This window comes from Mustela putorius, unplaced genomic scaffold (assembly GCF_011764305.1).
Source record: "Mustela putorius furo isolate JIRA1106 unplaced genomic scaffold, ASM1176430v1.1 tig00000145_pilon_pilon_pilon, whole genome shotgun sequence".
Lineage (NCBI taxonomy): Eukaryota > Metazoa > Chordata > Mammalia > Carnivora > Mustelidae > Mustela > Mustela putorius.
The window spans coordinates 14022388-14044763 of record NW_025421294.1 but is presented as its reverse complement, the minus strand read 5'-3'; the positions used below and the strand labels follow the sequence as shown (position 1 = coordinate 14044763).

The window sequence follows — 22376 nt, the reverse complement described above, 5'->3', positions numbered from 1 at the left end:
AACATTGAGTTTTTTCCTGGGTCAAGTTTTTTTAATTTTCATTCGTGTATCTTTCAATATTTATAAAATATTTTCTAACCAAAAAGAGGAAAATAACCCAATAATCTACATGTAGTCTATTAATTAAAAACCAATGAATGGCTATACATTTTTAAAGATTTTATTTATCTGACAGAGAGAGAGTGTGTGCACACAGGAGATGTAGCAGCAAGCAGAGGGAGAAGCAGGTTTCCCACTGAGTAGGGAGTCCAATGTGGGGCTCAATTCCAGGACCCTGGGATCAGGAACTGAGCCAAAGGCAGATGCTGAGCCACCCAGGCAACCTGAATGACTGAACTTTTACTACTGCCTTCTGAACTTAATTAATTAATAGACACTCATAAAAACTTTATATCACGGAAAATTTTTAAAATATTACTTGAATAAGAAAAATGCTATATATCTTATTTCTTCTTGACAAAATTATATACAAAGAAAATCAGTTTACATAGGCTACCACGCCATTTAAAATAATTCCCATGGGAAACTTTCCATTTTAAACATTCACCTTAATGTGTGTTTGAATTTGATTCAGGGAGGGATTTATGTAAAGAGAAAATGATCAAAAGTTCTCCTCTCTTTTTTTTTTTTTAAAGAATCAAAGAAATTTGTAACAACCTAATGTAGTGAGAGTCACTAAACTGGTTACAGCACAGACTGCAGCAGACAGACGCAATAACATCTACTTCACTGGAGTGCGAGAAGGATTAAATGAATTTATTATACATATAAAATCAGAATAGCATCTAGCATCTAGCAAATGTCATAAGGTATTAAATCGATTAAGGTGAGACACATTCGTTAGAGTAAATTAAATAATTATAAGTAAAATGTCTGGTATTTAAATAAGCCTGAAGAAAATGTTAGCTAGTATTAGAAATAGCATCTTATTAATATGAAGATGTTTCAAATTTATCTGAACTTGACTATAAAGTATACTCACCTCATCTACAATAACATGAGACACATTAGTTAGGAGACCATCTTCTTGAAGTTTCCTTAGCAAAACCCCTGTTGTACAATACAGTAACCTTGTAGATTCACTAGCTCGAGATTCCATCCGGATCTGATATCCACACAAAGAATTCTGAAGGGAAAACACAAGGTTGAGATTAGATTCTCATAAGAGATCTGGGAAACAATCACTAAAGTGTAGCAGAGGTGCTGATCCTGCTGCTAGATGGAGCAGCTTAAGTAAATCTATTTGGTAGAATTTATAAATTAAAATTATTTTCCCGTGGTCTTCAATCATCTAAGATGGTAAAATTTGTTTTGCTAATTTTAAATAAGAAAAACTTCTGTTTTCTTGAAAGTGTTGACATGGGGCACCTGGGTGGCTCAGTCAGTTGAGCATCTGCCTTTGACTCAGGTTGTGATCCCAGGGTCCTGGGATTGAGACCCACATTGGGCTCCCTGCTCAGCGGGGTGTCTGCTTCTCCCTCTCCCTTTGCCTGTCCCTCGCTTGTGTGTGTGCTTCCTCACTGTAAAACAAACAAATAAATAAATAAAATCTTTAAAAAAAAGTGGTGACACAAAAGCTGTTCATCACTTTGAGTATCATCAATATTATTCTATTCTTTTTTTTGAGGGGGAGGGGCAGAGGGAAAGGGAGAGAGGTAGAGTGCTAAGCAGACTCTGTGCTGAGCACAGAGCTGTAAGTGGGGCTAGATCTGACAACCCTGAGATCATGACCTGAGCTGAAACCAAAAGTTGGACACTTAACCAACTGAGCCACTTAAGCACCAAGATCAATCTTGCTAATTCCATTATCTTAGAACAAAATGCTGAGGTACTCAGGAACAAAAATTTTGAGCAGTTCTAAAAATTTCCTATTAAGATTTCATAAAAGTGCCACCATTAAAAAGCAGCTGGTATTGTACCGGTGGTGCCTGATTGGAATTTTAAGTCCCTTCTATTTCCATCACATTCACTTTTAACAGTCATTCTTTTATTTTTTATGTGTGTACATGTCTGTCATCTTCTTAATGTGAGTTCCTTATAAGACAGAAACTGTCTTTTTTTTCTTATATTCTGTGACAGAAACCCAGTTTGTTACATGAAACTTCTTTAATAAAAGGGTACGGGTCTTTTTTTTTTTTTTTTACTTATTTATTTGAGAGAGAGAGATTGTGTGCACACAAGATTGGAGTGAGGGGCAGAGGGAGAAAGAGGCTCTCCGCTGAGCAGGGAGCCCAACACGGGACTTGATCCTGAGATTCCAGGATCATGACCCAAGCCGAAGGCAGACGTTTAACTTACTGAGCCACGCAGGTGTCTAGGGGTACGTATCTTAAAGACAGAGGCAAAAGTGTCAAATACCATCTCCAGAAAGAACAATGCAAAGTATAAGTAAGCTGAGTTATTTGACTTGAAATTCATCATATTTAGTTCTAAGCAATTTTATTACTTTCTGTATTCTGCAGTCATTCTAGCTAAGGTATGGCCAGGTTTAGGTTTGCTTGCAGGGCAGAATGCATGACAAGGGATATTTTAGTATTTTTTCCATTTTTTTAAAAATAAAGGGCTTGAGGGGCACCTGGGTGGCTCAGTGGGTTAAGCCTCTGCTTTCAGCTCAGGTCATGATCCCAGGGTCCTGGGATCGAGACCCGCATCGGGCTCTCTGCTCAGCTGGGAGCCTGCCTCCACCTTTCTCTCTGCCTGCCTCTCTGCCTACTTGTGATCTCTGTCTGTCAAATAAATAAATAAAATTTTTAAAAAAATAAAAAAATAAAATAAAATAAATAAAAATCAAAAAAATAGGCTTGAGAACAGTCCAGCTTTTTCTTCTATATTGTTTTTTTCTTCTGCTTATTAAAAAGAATTAATGAAAACAATTCAGGAATACATTCCATAGAGAAAATATGCAGGAACTTGAGAATTATGATATCACAGTCAAATCTGTATTTGTCTATATTCTTTGTTCTCTTTAGTATGTAACATATTGAATATTCAATTATTAAAATGAATATTTTTTTCTTGATATGAGAATTTTAATGATTGGATTACTAACAACCCTTTTCAGATGGAGAGTGGCACAATATGAAACCTATCAAAGAAAACATGAAAAGTGCTTGAGATGTGCTACTGAACAAACAGTAACAGTCAGGATTCACTGAGATGGAGCTGAACACCACCTTACCCTTCCTCCAGGTCCATTTTCACAGCCCAACTCATCACATACTCTTGTGGCCAAACTCACTGCTGAGATTCTTCGGGGCTGAGTGCAGACAATGTTACACTTACTCGTTCCCCACTCATTTAGAAGCAAATCTTCCAAGAGAAAATGTGGTACTTGAGTACTTTTGCCACTCCCTGTTTCACCTGCCACAACCACTACCCGATGCCTTTTAAGAGTTTCCACGATTGAATCTCTATGTTTGAACACAGGTAACTGTTGCCTTTCCTTTAGAAGTCTCTGGTATTTTGGTGTGTTTTGTAACTTTCTAAACAGGTTTCTAACAGGTTCCAAATCTTCTGCCTTTTCTGATTCCAAGGACAGTGCAGAAAAATCTTCATCAGAAACTAAATTTTCCCAAGATTCCTCAGGATCTTCAGCATTTTCTCTCTTATTTTCAGAATGCTGTTGCTGCTGTTGCTGCTGCTGTTTCAATTTGCTCAGAAGTTTGGCAATAAACAGATCACGGGGTTTATTGGTTTCCATTTTATTTAATTCTTCCTTTTTCTTTTCTGCATCACTCCACTCCAGCCAAACATCTCGGTAAGTGGGAGGAAGTAACTGATGCACTGACTATAAGTGAAAAAAACAAACAAACAAACAAAAAATAAAACGAACAAAAAAAACCCAAGAGTGTTATTTTCACTAACTACTGGATACTAAAATTCAATAGGCTAGAATTTAGGATAGCTACTTTCCTTTTAAAATACAATTTCTTTCTTAAATTAATAAGTGCCTACTTTAAGAAACACATGCTTATGATGCAAATTTATAAATAGTGTATCACATTTAGGCTTCTAGACTTACTAGCTGTGTGACCTTGGGCAAATAACCTCTCTGTGTCTCAGTTTCTGTATTTGTAAAATGGGACCAATATCTCCTTTATAGACATACTCTGAAGTAAACTTTCAGTTACTACTATATGAAAAGTGCTCACTCCTGGAACATAGGAAACTAGTGAATACATTTATTATTATTTATTCCTGCAGTGGTGCTATGTAAATATGTAGATGATCCATAAAGCATTTCTGAAACAAAGCTCCCTGTGAGATGCTGGTAGTTAAATTAAGATTATAGGTCAAAGTATTTAAAATTAACTACAGTGATTCAGCTGGTTAAGCGTCTGCCTTTGGCTCAGGTTGTGATCCCAGGGTCCTGAGACTGAGCCCCACATCAGGCTCCCTGCTCAGCTTTATCAATTAAGCTTAGCTTATGATACCTTTTTTGCAAATAAGGGAAATAAAGGCATTAAGAACTTTTACTGCCAGAAACTGGAAAAGAACTATTGTTGGGAGTTCCATGTCATCAGGGTCTATAATTTCAAGTGGTTGTAATTTTCCATGAAGAAAAATACACATATTTATGGCATAATACAAATGTTGACAATCCAACCATCCAAGAAAAAAAGAGAGCGTCCTACAGTAGTACTATAATCTTTCCTTAACCTGAAAGCTTATAACTAATATAACCTAAAACTGAAAACTTGAATCAAGGTCTATAACTTTCCAAAGCTGAGAGAAAATATAAGAATAAAGAGAGATATTGTAACACTTAATTAAACATTAAAGTGTTTAAAAATTCTCCTTACTTCAACCAACCTCATACAACTATTTTTAATCTGTAAAACAGCATAGCCTAAAAAACTGACAGAGCCTCTGGTCTAAGGACAGAGCTAGGTTTAGGGGTTTGAGGAAGTCAAAATTATAAATAAGCAGAAATGAGGATTAATCTGAAGAAGCAGTAAGTAAAAACTGGCACCAAAGGCCATAATTAAATATGACATTCCATATGCCCGTAAAGTTTTATGCTGCCTATGTATGATCCACAAACAACTTTTTAAATAGCTCAGTCTAAAAAAGTCTCACCTGCCCTTTCACTAAACGGTAAAGAGCTAGAGTTGCTCCCAGGTGCTGAGCTTGCATGCCATCTTCTGTTAAGATTGTAGGGCACACTACCAGAACATCATCTTCAGACTTGATTACCCTTACCCTACAAGGAAGTCAAAGAATTTTTAAGATAAAATTAATGAAGTCAAATGAGTCAAAATTCCATTAACCCCAAACCTAAGTTTACATTAATTATTTAAATTAAATATTTCCATGGAAGACACTGTACCTAGATTATAACTCATCAGCATTATCACTCAGAGTCGTGGAATGGGAGGGCTTCCTAAATGTCTACTTAACATATAAGAAACAAAGAGATTTTTCATCTTAGATTTTCCTAAAAGTTCATTCAATTAACCAGAAAAACATACCTACATTTCCAGTATCTACCTACTGGAACTTTTTCAAAGGAAGGATTTGGACTCTTAGGAAGATTCTTCCTGACCCAATCGATCAGAAATTGTTTGGGAGATTTTCCAGTCCAGCTTCGAGCTGTATAGTCAAAATTTCTTACATCATGAGGTTCCTTCTTTTTCTCTAAAATGACAGAGATTGGTGCTTAAAAATTGTCATGCAGTAATGTATAATCTCTTTTGAGTCATCAAAGTCCTCTCAATTTTGGGAAAAGACTTTTAGAAGAGACTAGGTGAAAAATGAAAGAGAAAAGCTTGATCTAATCATCTGTTAGATCTCAGAGCAAGTCATCAGTCTCCTTATCTCTATTATTAGAAAGTAGTTTTCTTGCTCTAACAGCACACATCACAATTTGTAATTAAATATTTATGTATATTTAAAGCTTACCTCTCCTACTAAACCATACCCTTGAAGAGCACAAGGACTAGGTTATTTTGTTAATAAATGTACACATAGCATGTGACATTCTGAACAGAGAGAAAATTCAGTAAATATATATGAAACAATATATAAGTTAAAAAACTGACAATTTAGTGTAGGATTTGCCTATATTACAAATAAGTATTATACAAGCTATATCAATAATTTACTTTAGCACAAGTACACAATTACAAACACATATGGTGGGATGGCAAGACTCGTGACAGGTTTAAAGAGGTGCTTTTTGAATTGAGCTTTGAGAGGAGGAAAAGGTTGGCCAAGTAGGGACTAACAGGATGAGTAAAATCATGCAGCCATGAAATAACATGTGGCTATAGTACACAGCTGGGACAATATGAGTGGAAAGGCAGATTGTGGCAGAATGCAAAGGATCTTCAATACCATGATAAAGGGTTTGGACTTACTACTGATTAGGGTTTTTAACAGGGAACTCCCATTTAGATGTGTGTTATGGAAAGATAATTCTGGCGGGAATTTGGAGAATGAACTGAAAAGAGACGAGGCTGAAGCAGGATACTTGTAATGATAAAATGCCGTAAAAGTTATAATTATTATTTTTCAAAGGCAGCATGTGGAAACATAGCTCTACTACCAGCTTATGAAGTCTGCTAGAATGCAAAGTAACTTCTTAATTGTATATTCATTGACATTTTACTACTTACACCTTGAAACACTTTCCCTTCATTTTACCTTTCTCTTCTTCAGTAGCAGCCATGGATTTTTCAAATAGGTTAAAGTTCAAAGGCTTTTCCTCTTCTGTAGCTACAGAAGGCTTTTTTCTTTCATTCTGTTGATGCGAAATCTTTAAGGCTGGATTGAATACTGGATGGTCTTCTAAAGTTTCCATTTCTACCAAGAAAAAAAATCATGCTTTGTTGTATCTGTTTTTTATGCCTTTTTATGTTGCAAAGATAGCTTTACTTATTTTTAAAAATTTTATTTGTTAGAGAGACAGTGAGAGAGGGAATACAAGCAGGGGGAGTAGAAGAGGGAGAAGGAGACTCCCCCTGAGCAGGGAGCCCAGTGAGGGACTCAATCCCAGGAAGCTGGGATAATGACCCGAGCCAAAGGCAGACACTTAACGACTGAGCCACTCAGGTGCCCTCAAAGTTGGTTTTAAAAAAAACCCAGCATTCCATCTTTTTCCTTGTAGCCAAGTATTCAACATTTCCTATTTGCAATTTGTGCTAGAAGTCAGAGGCAATTTATTTTCATATCAAATGTTAAAATGTTTTTAAAAAATTAACAGATGTGGAAGGTCTGAAGAACATCCTCAACAGAAATGAATACTCATGAAATTATGAATCACCTCTCCTTCTTGAATGAGGATGGTATTTTACGGTATATGTCAGAGGCTGACAAACTATGGCCTACTGGTCAAATGTAGCCTGCTGCCTGTTTCTGTACATCCTACAAGCTAAGAATGATTTTTATATTTTTAACTGGTTGAAGAAAAAAAGAAATATTTGATGACATGTGAAAATTACATGAAATTCCCATTTTGGGATCTGTAAAGTTTTATGAGACCATAGCCATTCACAGACATATTGTCTATAGCTGCTTCTATGCTGTGACAGCAGAGTTCAGTAATTATTAAAGAGTCCTTATGGCCCACACAACCTACTGTATTTATTACTTGGCTTGTTACAGAAAGTCTGTCAAGCCCACATATAAACTGGAGTTTTGTAAACAAATTAAAAAGGAGCAGTCTCCATGCTGAGAGAGCGCCCCCTACCCTCCCAAAAGACATTTATACATCTAAGAATTTGGAAGTGTTTACCTCTTTGAAATTTCCTTATTTTTTCTTGAGCCTCTTTTTGGCCTTGCTTGTTTTTTTCTAGTTTAAAGGAAGCTGCTTGCTCTTTCGCATCCAGAAGTTTTGCTGCAAGGTGCAAGTATCTTTCATTCTGTTCCAAGTAAGATGATACAGAAATTTTAAAAATAACAAAATGAGTTAATCTATTGTCAATGTATTATATCAAAACCCATGATCTTTTGATCTTATTCTTTGATCCAGAAAATCTACTTTTAGGAATATTTCACAGAGAAATAATACAAAGATGCAGATTTGCAAGTATACACACATAATACTACAGTACTGAACGAAGAGGAAAAACTGCAAATCAGATTTTTCTACAGAAGAAAACCTGTCAGCCATTAGGAAAAGAAAATGGGTTAGCAAAAGAATGAGGGTGATCCACATGGAAAACTTCCTTGACATGTTATATAAAATTTAAAAACTACAGAAGAAAAAGTAAATGCAAGTTCATTTCTATAATAAGAAAATGTCTTATTTTTTTATAAAAACACATGTTTTTAAAGAATTGTATGGGTAATAATATAATAATACTCATCTGAAAGTCATCTTCCCATCAGCTCTTGTAGAAAATAGTAAGGGACATTAAAAAAAAAAGCCTCAGGGGAAAAGGAGTGTAATAAAACTTCAGGACTTAGCTCTGCTGAGCAACCATCAGATACAGTTTGAAGTTGAACTCAAATTTCTGTTTTTTTACCTTAGGTTAATAAGTGACAGGTGAAATGCATCAATGTACAGGGCATACAGAATGCTGCTATGAAACATAACCATTAAGATGAACAGAAAAGAGATAAACTAAGGCAGCAGTTAGAGCTGAATTCTGGGACCATTCTGTGTAGAACACATTCCGTTAACAAGGAGAAGGATTACCTATCTTCTATTCACCCCATCACACTCACTCCTTCATCCCGTCTATCTCTGCTACTGATACTACCCCTCCACCTGCAAATCTCTAGCTGTCTTTAGCTATTAACATTTATATTTAGTAAATCAACACTTTCTCTGGATTCTTGCTTTATATGTTTGTTTCTTTCCAATTCCAATTTGAAGCCTTATTAAGCATTATTTGAAGCCTATTAAGCACATCCGAGGAAGTGCAATAGCTACCCAAATGGCTTCCCTATCCTTTACCAGATCACCTGGAATGTCACCTAAATGTTCCAAACCACCTTTACTAAACATTACTAAATCTGACCTAAAATAGCAAATTCTTCCTGTAATTTACCTGCCCCCATCCTTCTAGTGGTTCTTCACAAGAGGAAAATAAAATTCATTTTCTAGGCATCAAAATCTTCTGAGGTCAGCTAAACTCACCTGTTTACTCCTGCCTGCCAGTACTCCTCTACATTTTATGCTCTGTATACTTATTTATGGTCTAATATCCAAAGACCCTTTGCACAATTCCACCTCCATACCTGTTCACACTGTTTCGCCCCTCTGGACCATCTTCCTTTCCTGCCCATGTGCACTCTATGCACCCCAAGTTCCACCCCTCTTCTTTGCAGGCTTAACCAAATGCTCCAGTCAGAAGACACCTCTTCTTTGATCTCAATGTAGACTTGTACTGTCCCAAATTCTTTTTTTAGTTTAACACAGGGACATAGTTAACAAACAAACAAACAAACAAAACCCTTACAGGATATAGAAGAGTCGAAAAAAAAAAAGTCTCCCTCCCATTCTAGCATCCCAGTCCTAATCACTCATAATAGCTTCTTGTGAATCTTTCCAGATCATTTCTATGCATACATAAGAATGCAAATATATATTTTTCTTTTTTACCCAAACAGGTTCATCATACTACATGTTATTCTGCAACTTTCCTTTTTTCTTTCTAAACCAATCTTATTAAGGTATGACTTACATAGAGTAAAATGTACCCATTTAGGTGTATAGGTGAATTGAGCTTGATAAATGTATACATCCATGTAATCACTATCAAAATGAAGATATAAAATATTCCCATCATCTCCAGAAGTTTCCTCATGCTGCCTTACCATCAATCTTCTTCCTCTGCCCTTGGCCTCAAGCAACCACTGATCTGCCTTTTGTCACTACAGACTGATTTTGCACGGATGATTCTTCTAGATTTTAATATAGTAATTACACATATAATCATTTTGTCTGGCTTCTTTCATACAAGTATGTCATGGAGAGTTGCTTGCAGTGTTGGGGTATTATGAATATAAAGCTGCTATGAACATTTGCATACAGGTCTTTTTTGTGGGCATGTTCTCTTTTCTCTTGAATAAATACCTAGCAATGAAACTGTTAGGTCATTTGGTTAAGCGAGTGTTTAACTTCATAAGAAAGTGCCAGTTTTCCAAAGTGAATGTACCATTTTACACTCCCACAATTAATGTCTGAGTGTGCGCAATCCTACATGTCTCCCAACCCTTGGTATTACTCATCTCTTTAATTGTAGCCATTGTGATGAATATAAAATAGTTATCTCATTGCAGTTTGTTTTCATTTCTCTAATGACTAGTGATCCTAAAATTATTTCTACATGTTTATTGACCATCAATGTATCTATTTTTGTAAAGTGCCTGTTTCCTTTATCAATTCTAGACAGAAGTACTGTCGGACATGTGTATTGTAGTATTTTCTTCCTACAACTTGTTTTCCTTTAACCTTACATTTTTAGTTTATCTTATGATATCTAGGTTTTCTCTGACCACACTATGGACTGCCTCTGTAAAGAAATGTGCCTTTCTTTTATTATCCAAGGAATTTAGCATTCTCCCTACAAATGATAATCATTTAAAATACCTGATGATTAGCTCTTTAAACATGGGAGGAACATAAGTAATAGCTACTGAGCAGTTATTTTGTGCCATTTCTATTTTGTTACTTGTTTAAGTCTTGTTTAATCTTTACATCATCTTTTCTTTAATTTACAAAGGTGAAAACTAAGTCACAGAGAAGTTAAATTATGTCACCCTCTGAATGGCCAGGTAGAGGCCTAATACACATTTCTAACTCACAGGGTCAAATTTTTCCTCTTCTTCTAAACTTTTAGACTTCTCACTCTTTTCTTCTTCATCTTCCTGTTCAGCATAGCGCAAGATCCATTCTTTCATATTTACTTCCAAATTTTTTTCTTCCTTTTTTGGCTAGAAAGGAAAAACAAATATCTGAAAAACCAAAGTTAGAAAAAGGTGTCAAACTATCATCACGTGTCCTCGTTTTTACTATTTTCTTTACACTCAGAAACACAGATATATAAGCCCCCAAAATCAAATTATATACTGTTCTGTGAAGGACAAATGAATTCAACATTACTTTAAGAAGTTCAAACTTGCAGAATCAAAAAAAAAATGTTTTTATAAAGAGGCAAAAAAAACAAAAGGAGAACTGTTAAAAACTAGTGTTATTCCTTAAAAGCAGTGGTTTTCTGGGATAATGCTTCCAGATTTTTGTTTCTGTTTTGTTTTAAGGGCATTACACTTAAATGCCCAGCATATCATGGGGCACCTGGGTGGCTCATTCAGTTAAGCATCTGCCTTTGTTTGACTCAGGTCATGATCCCAGGGTCCTAGGCTTGACCCTGTGTCAGGCTCCCTGCTCAGGGGAGAGGCTGTTTTCCCCGTGTCCCTCTTCCTGCTTGTGCTTTCTCTCTTTCTTTCTCTCAAATAAGTAAAATCTTAAAAAAAAAAAAAAACAAAACCCTGCATATTGTAAAACGTCTATAAACGTAGATAAAAGTGGAGAACATTATGCCAAGTGAAATAAGCCAGTCACAGAAAGATAAAGACGAGATATAGCCGATATATTTAAAAATTACACAAATTTAACGTGCATATTAGTATATCAGTATTAATGTAATGTAAACTCAATATTTTGATGAGTTTGCATATATGCATACACTCATGATCACCACATCAATGTATGAAACTATTCATCATCTCTAAAAACTTCCTTGTGTTCTTTTGTTCATGTGTGTTGGTGGAAATGGAGAGTGGTAGCTGCAGTAAGAACACTTAACATGCCACCTATGCTCTGAATATTTATTTTTTTAAAAATATTTTATTTATTTATTTGACAGAGATCAGAAGCAGGCAGAGAGGCAGGCAGAGAGAGAGAGGAGGAAGCAGGCTCCCCACTAAGCAGAGAGTCCAATGCGGGGCTTGATCCCAGGACCCTGGGATCATGACCCAAGCCGAAGGCAGAGGCCTTAACCCACTGAACCACCCAGGCGTCCCTCTGAACATATTTTAAAGTGCACAATACTGCATTAACTATAGGCACTAAGTTACAAAGATCTCTAATATATTCATCTTGTGTAACTGAAACCTTTAACAAGCAACATTTTCCCACATTCCCCTCTACTCCCTTCAGCCTCTGGTAAACACCATTTTATCCTCTTCTATGAGTTTGATTATTTGGGATACCTCACATAAGTGAAATCATGCCGTCTTTATCTTTCTGTGACTGGCTTATTTCACTTGGCATAATGTTCTCTACTTTTATCTACGTTTATAGACGTTTTACAATATGCAGGGTTTTTTTTTTTTTTTTTTTTAAGATTTTACTTATTTGAGAGAGAGAGAGAGAGAAAGCACAAGCAGGAAGAGGGACACGGAGAAAAACAGCCTCTCCCCTGAGCAGGGAGCCTGACACCAGGGTCAAGCCTAGGACCCTGGGATCATGACCTGAATCAAACAAAGGCAGATGCTTAACTGAATGAGCCACCCAGGTGCCCCATGATATGCTGGGCATTTAAGTGTAATGCCCTAATGAAGTACCTTCTAGTATTCATGACTTTCTACAATCCCCTTCCACATGTATTTTGTAATGGCTACATGACTTGTTTCAACCAAAGAAACATTAGCAGCAGTGATACAAGCTGGGGTTTATCACCTTGGAAGCCAGATGCCATGCAGATCAAACCACTCTGCAACCACACATAAGGAAACCCAAGCTAGCCACATGGGAAGAGGAATGCCTGGCTCTCCCCCAAAGAAACCATTTTGAATATTCAAGCCCAAGGAGATACCTTGAAGAACAGAAGGACTAACCAGCTGAGCCCAGTACGGACTCTAGAATCTAAAGAAATTAATTGTTCTTTTAAGCCACTACTTTTTTGGGTGGTTTGTTATGCAGCAACATATTACTGAAACAGTGATAGAAAACCTGGCAAAGCAATTAGTTATTTTTAAGAAGCAAAAATGTTATTGTAATTGGTATTTATACTGGTGAACTGTTACATGTGTTTCATTCTGATTTTATACAACTTTAAATGTTTCATTTGTTAAATTACCTTAATCTTATTATCTTCTGGTTTATTGGTTTTAGGCTGCAGTGGAGGTGAAACAGAGCCTGGTATTTGAGGAGACTGGAATTTTGGCCTACTTTTAGGTTGCTGTTCTTCAAATTCTTGACTGAATCCTTCAGGAAGTGCATCTTAAAAATGGGAATAAAAAAACCATTCATATGATACATAAACATTTGCATTCATTAAATACATAAACCCCTGCATATCATACATAAAACATAAACATACACATTCATTAAACATACATATAAACTCTGCCTCGACAAAGAGCACCTAATTTTCTTCCACCCCTCATCTAGATTCTAAGACTAGAAATCCTATAATGAACCTGGCTTTATTCTCAAAGTAGGAGTGGAAACACTTATGAGATAGCTAGCCCACCTCTATTTGGCCATTTATTTTGCCCTCAATGTGTTAGACTTCTAAATTTTCAAAAAATGATCTGAACCCTTCCTAATTCCTTGGTTGCCTGTCACAGTATAAAGCAAGATCCTTACTTCATACAAGCAATCTGCATTCTAGGTTCTTGCAAAGATTACAACCTTAACCTTCTGGTTAAACAAATTTACCTAAAGTCAGATGGCCCAAATTTCTGAACCAAAACCAGGAAACACAGTCTGATAGGTTACAGGCAGGCAAACTTTGAGAATTTGTTGTATTAAGTGCATTGTAAAATGACTACTGACAACTAAAAATAATGTACAAAATTTCTTCTGGCATGGACTACAATCTCTGAAAATATACTGTAAAGAGCGAAAAAGAGTAAAGAACATTTGCAAAATAAGTAATTAGAAGAGAGAAAAAATTCAGAAATTGATACAAATGTCACAATTGCCAAAATAATTTTGAAAGGGTTTTAGAAACTGAAAGAATTTTATGACAATATGACTTACCATCTGAAAGATTTAAACAGAGCCAATCCAAGGCAGAATGGAGATCACCTCCCTGTAAAAGTGTGTTAGTCATGGCATCTTCAATGTCCTTAGTCTTAAATGAAAATGCTTGTAAAGCCATGTATAAATCCTATGAAAGGGAAATGAAAAAAGGCATTCTAATTTCTCTCTTTTTATTAGAAATTTTATTCTTCTACTCATTTTAAACCAGAAACTGATACAAATTTTAATTTCAAAAATATCTTTTTTTTTCTTCTAGTTAGGAGAGTTAAATATGTTCACCAAATTAAAAATTGAAAACTATGGATAAATTAAAAAAGGAACTGAAGACATTGCTAATATTCTCGCTATTCAAAGATACTGTTTGCAATGTAGTATGTATACTTCCAGTCATTTTTCTATGATTTTGTTAAAATAAAATTCACTTAATGTAAGATAAGCATCTTCCCTAGTTATTAGAAACTCTTCATCACTTTTAATAGTTACATAATATTCCATTGAGAAGACATATCATAATCTAATTACACAGTTTCCTACTGGGGACCACTTAGGATGTTTTCTTTTCTTATTGTAAGTAGTGCTTCAATGAACACGTTCATACATAAAGTAAAGCTAATAAGGTACTTTCTAAAGCATGATCTTTACAGCTGGGCAATCCAGACTCTGCTTACTCTGCTAATTACCAACAACCTCCAGCTATAGCATCTGTGATCTTTCTAAGCCCTAATTTCTTCATTTGAAGAATGAGGCAAAGTACCTTCTGGTATTACATCAGAGAGAAAGAAGCAAAGTGTCCACTACAGAGTCTAATATAATCTGGGGACTGTAATTTAGTTTTCACACCACCATTTAATATGTGCTATTGTATCTGGCCCAATTCCTTCCTTATCCTTGCTGATGGAAATGATCTACATGAAATATCAATGGAAGATGAAGAAGTCAATTTATCTTACCACCTCACATGTGAACCGGTCTTAAAAATGCTCCATTAAAAATAAGGAACTTAAAAACAGTTTGCAAAATACCTGTAATTTTTTGGCAGTAAGTCTTCCAGAAATTGCTCCCTTGTCATTATTTTGCTTTTTATGCTCATTTATCACTCCAATAATTCGTTGCTCTAGTTTGTGATTAATTACCACCTGTTGAAGCCAAAAAGGTCATATCAATTAGAATCTAAATTATTAAATAATATTTAATAATTAGAAAAAAAACACACAGTGTTCTATATCCTTGCCAACCTATCCAAGAATTTCAGTAAAATCAGATAAAACAATTACTGTATTTTAGACTACCATCCACTGGACCACTTCTGTACTATATATTTAAGGAAAAATGTAACAGGGGTGCCCAGGTGGCTCAGTTGGTTAAGTGTCATGGAGTTAAGCATCAGCTCAGGTCAAGATCCCAGGGTTTAGGGATCAAGCCCTGTTGGGGTTCCTGCTCAGCAGGGAGTGTGATTCCCCCTCTCCTCCATGCCCTGTTATCTCTCTCTCTTTTTCTTCTCTTTAAGGATAAATAAAATCTTTAAGAAGAAGAAAAAGAAAAAATGTGACATGGGAAAAGCAACGTGTGGCAAGAAAAAATCCTTTTCAAAACCCTCTTGAACCTGTATGTCTCAAGACATTGTCCTTGGATTGCTATCGTAAAGACTCCTAAGCTTGATCCTAAACAAGCTGAATCAGAATCCTTGAAGATGGAGCCCAAAAATCTGCTTTATGTAAGCCACCCCAAGCATACTACTGGAAAGAATGGATGCTACACTAAAAAGACCTATAAGGTAAAAGTGAAATCTATATTAATAGTAATAATTAGGCTACGCAAATTTTTTTGGCTTCCAGAGTTTGATTCCTGATTTTCTGTTCCATATGTTCTTTCAGTATTTTAGACCTAAGAATACATAAACATCTACCTACAAAGATACCATCTCTTGACCACATCTTTACTGAATGCCTATGATGAGCTAAGCTCAAAAACATACTTCAGGAGGCCTGTCTAGCAGAGGAAAACAAAACAAAACAAACAAACAAAAAAAACCCAAAACACCCCACAAAGATAAACTGTACACCAGCAGAGCAATTACTTAAAAAGATATATGAAAAAAATATGGAGCCACACGGAAAACTGCTGAGTGACAAAGGACGTCCTGGAGGTTCTAAAGGTGACAAATGGAGAAGGGGAAGTAGGTTTTTTTAGCAGAGAGACCACTGACAAAAAGCCTAGTCATAAAATCATATGAAATTGGATGGAATAATGAGATCTGAACTAAAATTTTATGTGGAAAAGAATAACGGAGAGGAGGCTGGAAATGTCCACCAAATTAAGTCTGAAAGCATGTATATGCTATCCTTAGAAATTTGGATCTTTCCTAGATCTTCCTTAATTTATTATGGGCTTTCAACATATGTGTTATGATTTACTTCTATTTAGTACAGATCAGCAATTAACTATTACAAAAAATTTAAATACCCCAGAACTTTTATATTAAAGAATATATCTTTTTTTTCTTTTTCAAAGAGAACATTTCTTGAAATGACTCAATATCTCAGTACTCACTTTCAAAATAGATTTATCCAGATTAGCAGGGCCACCAGAATCATTTGCAGAATTAAAACTATAAATTTTCGGACCTGTATGTAACAGACAAAAAGTAGTCAAGGCAATTTAGTCATTAATAGCTATTACATTATTTTAATTTTCTCTAAAAAATTGCTAAACATTAAATATTTCAGTTCTTTTTTTCCCCACTTCACTAAGTAATCTACAAGTAGCAATATGGCCTCTAAATTTTCAAAAACATTTTATCATTTAGATTTCTCTAGGTCAACCAGTTACTTACAAGAGCAAAGGCCTGTACATTTTTAAAAATTAAATCTATCTTCATCTTCATAGTTTCACAATCAGATGATTTTCTGCCGGGCACTTAGCTGAAGATCTCTCTGAGGATACTAGATTCCTGGTAGAGACAGTAGTTAATTTTAAAGAGAAACACTGCCCTAAGGTAAAAATGAGGTGGCAGTTCCTATCACCTTCGATTAATAGAGTCCAAGGTTGCTGTATTTGTTTCCTAGATTACCACGAACTTGGTTGGCCGAACACAACAGAAATATTCTTTCACTATTCTGGAGGCCAGAATTCCAAAACCAAGTTGTCAAGAGGCCCATGCTCTCTGCAAGCTCTAAACAAGAATCCTTTCTTGCCTCTTCTGGCTTCTGGTGATCCCAGGAGTTGCCTACCTTTTCTGCCTCTTTTTTTAACACGTGGGGCTTCACATGTCTTATTCCCTGTGTGTCTGTGTCCAAATATCCCTCTCCTTTCTCTGGACACTATTCATTGGATGACTTCATCTCAAGATCCTTGACTAATTATATCTGCAAAGACCTTATTCCCAAGTAAGGTCACATTCTGAGGTTCCAGGTGCAAATGAACTTTGGTGAGGGGAGAGGAACGGGGGACATGGGACACTACTCAACCCACTACAGATGCCAACTCTGTTCCAGCCAACAGAAATGCTATGTGTATCATCAGTTCTCTAACAATGACCAACCAAGAAGGAAAAAATAGTATTAAAAGGTACTTTCAAACCTTTGGTCTCATAACCTCCATACACTCTTAAAAATCAGTGATGATCCTAAATGCTCTCTGTTCATGTGAATTATGACACTGATATATACCAAACAGTAAAAGGAAAAAATTTTAAATATTCAATAATTCATTAAAAATAACAAACCCATGACCAGCTAATATAAACACTATTTATGAAAAATAACTTCATTTTCAAAAAAAAAAAAAAACTGTTCTTCATTTTTGCAAATCTCTTACTGTCTGGATTTTGCTTTCAATTTTCTGTAGTACTATCAGGTAGCCATTGAAAAATACCACTGCATACTTGTGAGAAAATAACTACAAAAATGACAACATTTTAGACTATGGAGCTAATTCTCATCTCACGGAGTCCCAGCCAGGAAGGTCTCCAGAATTCCACAAGATTACCTGAAACACACTTGGTGAACCACTGCTGCGTATGAATAAGCCTAGAATCATATAATACCTACTTACTCTACTCTTATATATCTCAAAATAAGGTTTTGTTTTGTTTCTTTTTAAGAGAAATCTAAATATTAAATTTAAAAGTTGCTTATTATGATTTTAAAGGTCAAGAACTTTGATCTCTGTTGAATTACATGAGGGTATTCATTTTAAGATGCTAGTTAATATAATCAGGCAATTTTATTTTATTTTACTTTATTTTTAAGATTTTATTTATTTGTTAGAGAGAGAGAGAAAGAGCGCACGCGCGTGCACAGGTAGACAGAGTGGAAGGCAGAGGCAGAGGAGGAAGCAGGCTCCCTGCTAAGCAAGGAGCCTGATGTGGGACTCAATGCCAGTACGCTGGGATCATGACCCGAGCCAAAGGCAGCCGCTTAACCAACTGAGCCACCCAGGCGTCCCAAATCAGTCAATTTTAAACAAAAGTTGTGACAATAACCATTTACATTTGGGCAGTCTGAATTAGAGACATTAGTGGTTCCCTGAATTACTTCTATGCTAGAGTTTTACACAAAGTACCCAAGCTACCTAGAGTATATGAAAAGACAGTGACAATTCTGGCACAGTATGGTTAATTTCTTTATATTCTAGTCTAAGACTTTAATCTTATAACCTTCCTCATCAACTCATGCCAATAGTCATAAATGAGAGGACCTATCAGTAGTCCTTATCCATTTCTATGAGGTCTCATCAGTGCAGTAAACTTGTTCACAAATTTAGCATACTAATTAGGGTTTACAAGTCCCAGAATTATTGTGGGGACCCAATTATAATAACCCTTTTGGAAAAGGTACAGATGGATGAGTTTATTACCATTACTATATTGGGAAGCAGTTCAAGGTTGATGTGCTACTGATAGAGATGAAACTGTAAATTCCTTTAATAATTTTTGTTGTTGTTAGTAAAGACTGAAGTAAGCAGTAAGCTCTGAAGATAGCAGTAAGCTCTCATTTGCCTCCTACAACCATTCCACCTAAGATATCCAATAGTATCACCTCCCTGAAGTTAGTTTACACTGGAATTTCTAGAGGGCAAATAAAAGAAGAGCTGAGTCCCTACAAAATCAGGAGCGGAAGGTACACAAATACTGATGCACATTCACTGGGTGTCAAGAAGTGTCCCTAAACATGGGTATATTTTTGGTATTTTTTTATTTTAATCAATATGCTGAGGAAATGAAGCAACAATGAGATCTTGCCTCAGTGGTATCACCAATTAAATCAAGTAAAGCAGTAAGGCCCTTTCTATTTTAAGTTCTTCTTAAAACATGTTCAGTCAGCAAAATTTGAAGATTTTATGAGGCATTACCTATTATGAGTATTTATTATTGTCCCTGGAGGCATGCAGAGGCTACTAAAAAGACTGAACTTACTCAATTCCCTGATACTGCTCTAATTTTCTATTTGGTGATTCTTTGGTCTCCTTTCTGTCAGCTGCCAACTTTAAAGAATGTCGGTCTGACAGCTCCCTCCCAGCAGATTCAAATGTGTTACTTAAGAAAAATTTAAGGCACCAGAAAAAAACAGATACCCAAATGTATAAATTAGTAACCTTATTTTCAAATACAACTAAGGTGCACAGGATTTATGAGCTACTTTTCTTTGCTCCTTAAAGACCTTTTCCATAAACTGTGGCTTTCCTTTTCACACAGAAGGAGTTAATGAAAATCTGATGGAAAGTAAGGATGTTAGTGTACAGTATCTCTAAGGCAAAAGTAGTATGGATTTTGAATTTATAAATTATATTTCATGGACCGCAACACATTATTGTCAAAAATATTAAAGCTGAAGCACAGAAAAAGTGATTTCCTCAAGATGACTCAGCTAATTAAAAAAAAACAAAAAACCATCAGCCAAAAATCAATTTCTTATTGCCAAAGACTCTTTCATAACATATTCTTTTTAAAATGTATTCCACTTTATATCACAAAGTGATTATAATGACCCACTATCACTAATACATTCACTTTGAGTTGCTAGTGCTGGTGACAGGGGCACTGAGGCACTCTGGTTTCTTTCTGCCCAAAAGTATACTGCAAGGGGAACTGAACCAGCCAAGGGATCTAAAGAGCAATTTAAGACCCCGTCCTTGTCTTCATGGGGTAATTAGGCAACTGAATAGTCAGATAAGCTCTGAAAGGGAAGTACAGAGTATCTAGAGAACAAATGAGGATGAACAGACAAAACCTGAGTAGTCAGGGTCTATGACAAAGTCCAAACTGCCAGAACTACCTCACTGAGCCTTTAAAAATGTAAACTAGGGGCGCCTGGGTGGCTCAGTGGGTTAAGCCTCTGCCTTCGCCTCAAGTCATGATCTCGGGGTCCTGGGACTGAGCCCCACATTGGGCTCTCTGCTCAGCAGGGAGCCTGCTTCCTCCTCTCTCTCTGCCCCTCTGTCTACTTGTGATCTCTGTCTGTCAAATAAATAAATAAAATCTTTTTAAAAAAAGTAAACTAGATAAAGTCTCTCCTACATTTAATATCAACACTAGCCCCCTCTCATTTTACCCAGACACTTTCTTGCTCTCTTATAACATGCCTAACTTACCCCCACCTAAGGGCCTTCGCCCTTATTCCCTTAGTCTCAAAACATTCTGTCTCCAGCTTTTTTTTTTTTTTTTTTAAAGATTTTATTTATTTGACAGAGAGAGAGTCAGCAAGAGAGGGAATACAAGCAGGGGGAGCAGGAGTGGGAGAAGCAGGCTTTCCGCTGAGCAGGGAGCCCCATGAGGGGCTGATCCAGGACCCTGGGATCATGACCTGAGCCGAAGGCAGATGACTAACTGCCTGAGTACAAAGGCACCCCGTCTCCAGATTTTCTAAGAACTGGATGCTTCAAACCATCACAGCATAGAAATTTCCTCAGGGAAGTATTCCCTGTTGTTCTTTTTTTTTTTTTAAGATTTTATTTGACAGAAAGAGAGTGTGCGCATGAGTGGGGTGAGAGACAGAAGGAGAAGCAGACAACCCACCAAGCAAGGAGCCCAATGAGGGGCTAGATTCCAAAACCCCAGATCATGACCTGAGCCAAAGGCAGACACTTAATTGACTGAACCACCCAGGCACTCCAAGGCTTCTGTGTTTTAAGCAAAAACAGACTCTACCACCCAATTTATTTTTCACCAAGTCACAGTTTTCTGCCCTTTTTCACACTTCTTCTGTTTTATTTGGATAACCCTGAAAAATATTTATCACAGTTTTTATGAGTTTACTCACGACATTACTCCCCCAGTGTTCTTTGCCTCTTAGGATTTCAACTCTCAGCTAGGTTTAAGGATTATCACACATACAAGCCTTACAAGTCGTTAGTTCTCACTCCTGAACAGTTCATGGAGTATTCCCAGTGCCTAAAATCTTGCCTGGCACATAGCAACAATTTAAAAATTTGATGAACAAATGAAATGAAAAAATGGGAGTGGGAGAATACTGAGAATTGTGCCAAGAACCATTTCATGGCAGCAGTGATTCTCTACCTCTAGATGAGAGGACAATTTTGAGAAAGTAATGCTATATACAATACCTCAAACTTCTGAAAAGAGAAGAGATGAAATGGACTAGAACAGTTACATTAGCAACTACAACAAGTTCAGAGATAATGTTTTCTCTCCAAAGGAGGCCTAACATATGTTATATAAAAATACCCAAACAGGAAAAAAGAAAAACCATGTGGCAATCTGCACAGCAGATTTATTTTATATGTACTGGTATACATATTTAGTTATAAATATTTTCTACAAATTTAATAGATAACCTCTCATTTTCTCTCTCTTGACTTCTTAGCCTTAATTCCTCTGAATTTCTCCTTGTGTGTTTGTTTTTTTGCAGCCAGTTTGAGAATTTAACAGCTATTTGAGTTAGGACCATTTTCTTGCTTGCTTTTTTTTTTTTTTTTAAAAGATTTTATTTATTTATTTGTTTGTTTGTGAAAGAGAGAGAGAACACAAGCAGGCAGAGCAGCAGGCAGAGGCAGAGAAAGAAGCAGGCTCCCTGCTGAGCAAGGAGCCTGATGTTGGACTCGATCCCAGAACCCTGGGATCATGACCTGAGCCGAAGGCAGCAGCTTAACCAACTGAGCCACCCAGGTGTCCCAGGACCATTTTCTTAATCCTCTCTGAAACTTAATAGGGCTGCTATGAAAAAAGCACTACGGTTGGGTTAGAAGAACAGAAATGTATCCTCTCACATTCTGGAGGCCAGAAATCTGAAACTGGGGTGTCAACAAGCAAGGCCAAACTCCCTCTGAAGGGTCAAAGGAAGAGTTTGCCTCATGCTTCTATCCTTGCTTCTGGTAGCCCTTGGCATCCCTTTGCTTTCAGATGGTCATCTGTTCCTTGTGCCTCTTTAGTCATCGTTCTTCAGTACATGTTTCTGTGTCCAAATTTCCCCATTTT

At 36.4% G+C, this 22376-nt stretch overlaps 1 protein-coding gene across 3 annotated transcripts in view; it reads right to left on the bottom strand.

Moving 5' to 3' along the window:
- DHX29 (DExH-box helicase 29) overlaps positions 1–22376 on the bottom strand; it is a 58427-nt gene that overhangs the window by 32335 nt on the left and 3716 nt on the right. For 2 of the 3 annotated variants that reach the window (XM_004744651.3, XM_045075324.1), the window contains exons 2-12: positions 16493–16566; positions 14965–15078; positions 13940–14069; positions 13032–13174; positions 10756–10884; positions 7736–7862; positions 6646–6804; positions 5472–5637; positions 5080–5203; positions 3179–3787; positions 983–1126 (exon numbers count right to left, since the gene is read on the bottom strand). In XM_004744651.3, the coding sequence (XP_004744708.1) occupies positions 983–1126; positions 3179–3787; positions 5080–5203; positions 5472–5637; positions 6646–6804; positions 7736–7862; positions 10756–10884; positions 13032–13174; positions 13940–14069; positions 14965–15078; positions 16493–16566 (1919 nt within the window). The remainder of the gene's footprint in view (positions 1–982; positions 1127–3178; positions 3788–5079; positions 5204–5471; positions 5638–6645; positions 6805–7735; positions 7863–10755; positions 10885–13031; positions 13175–13939; positions 14070–14964; positions 15079–16492; positions 16567–22376) is intronic. The other variant, XM_045075325.1, reaches the window with a different exon arrangement.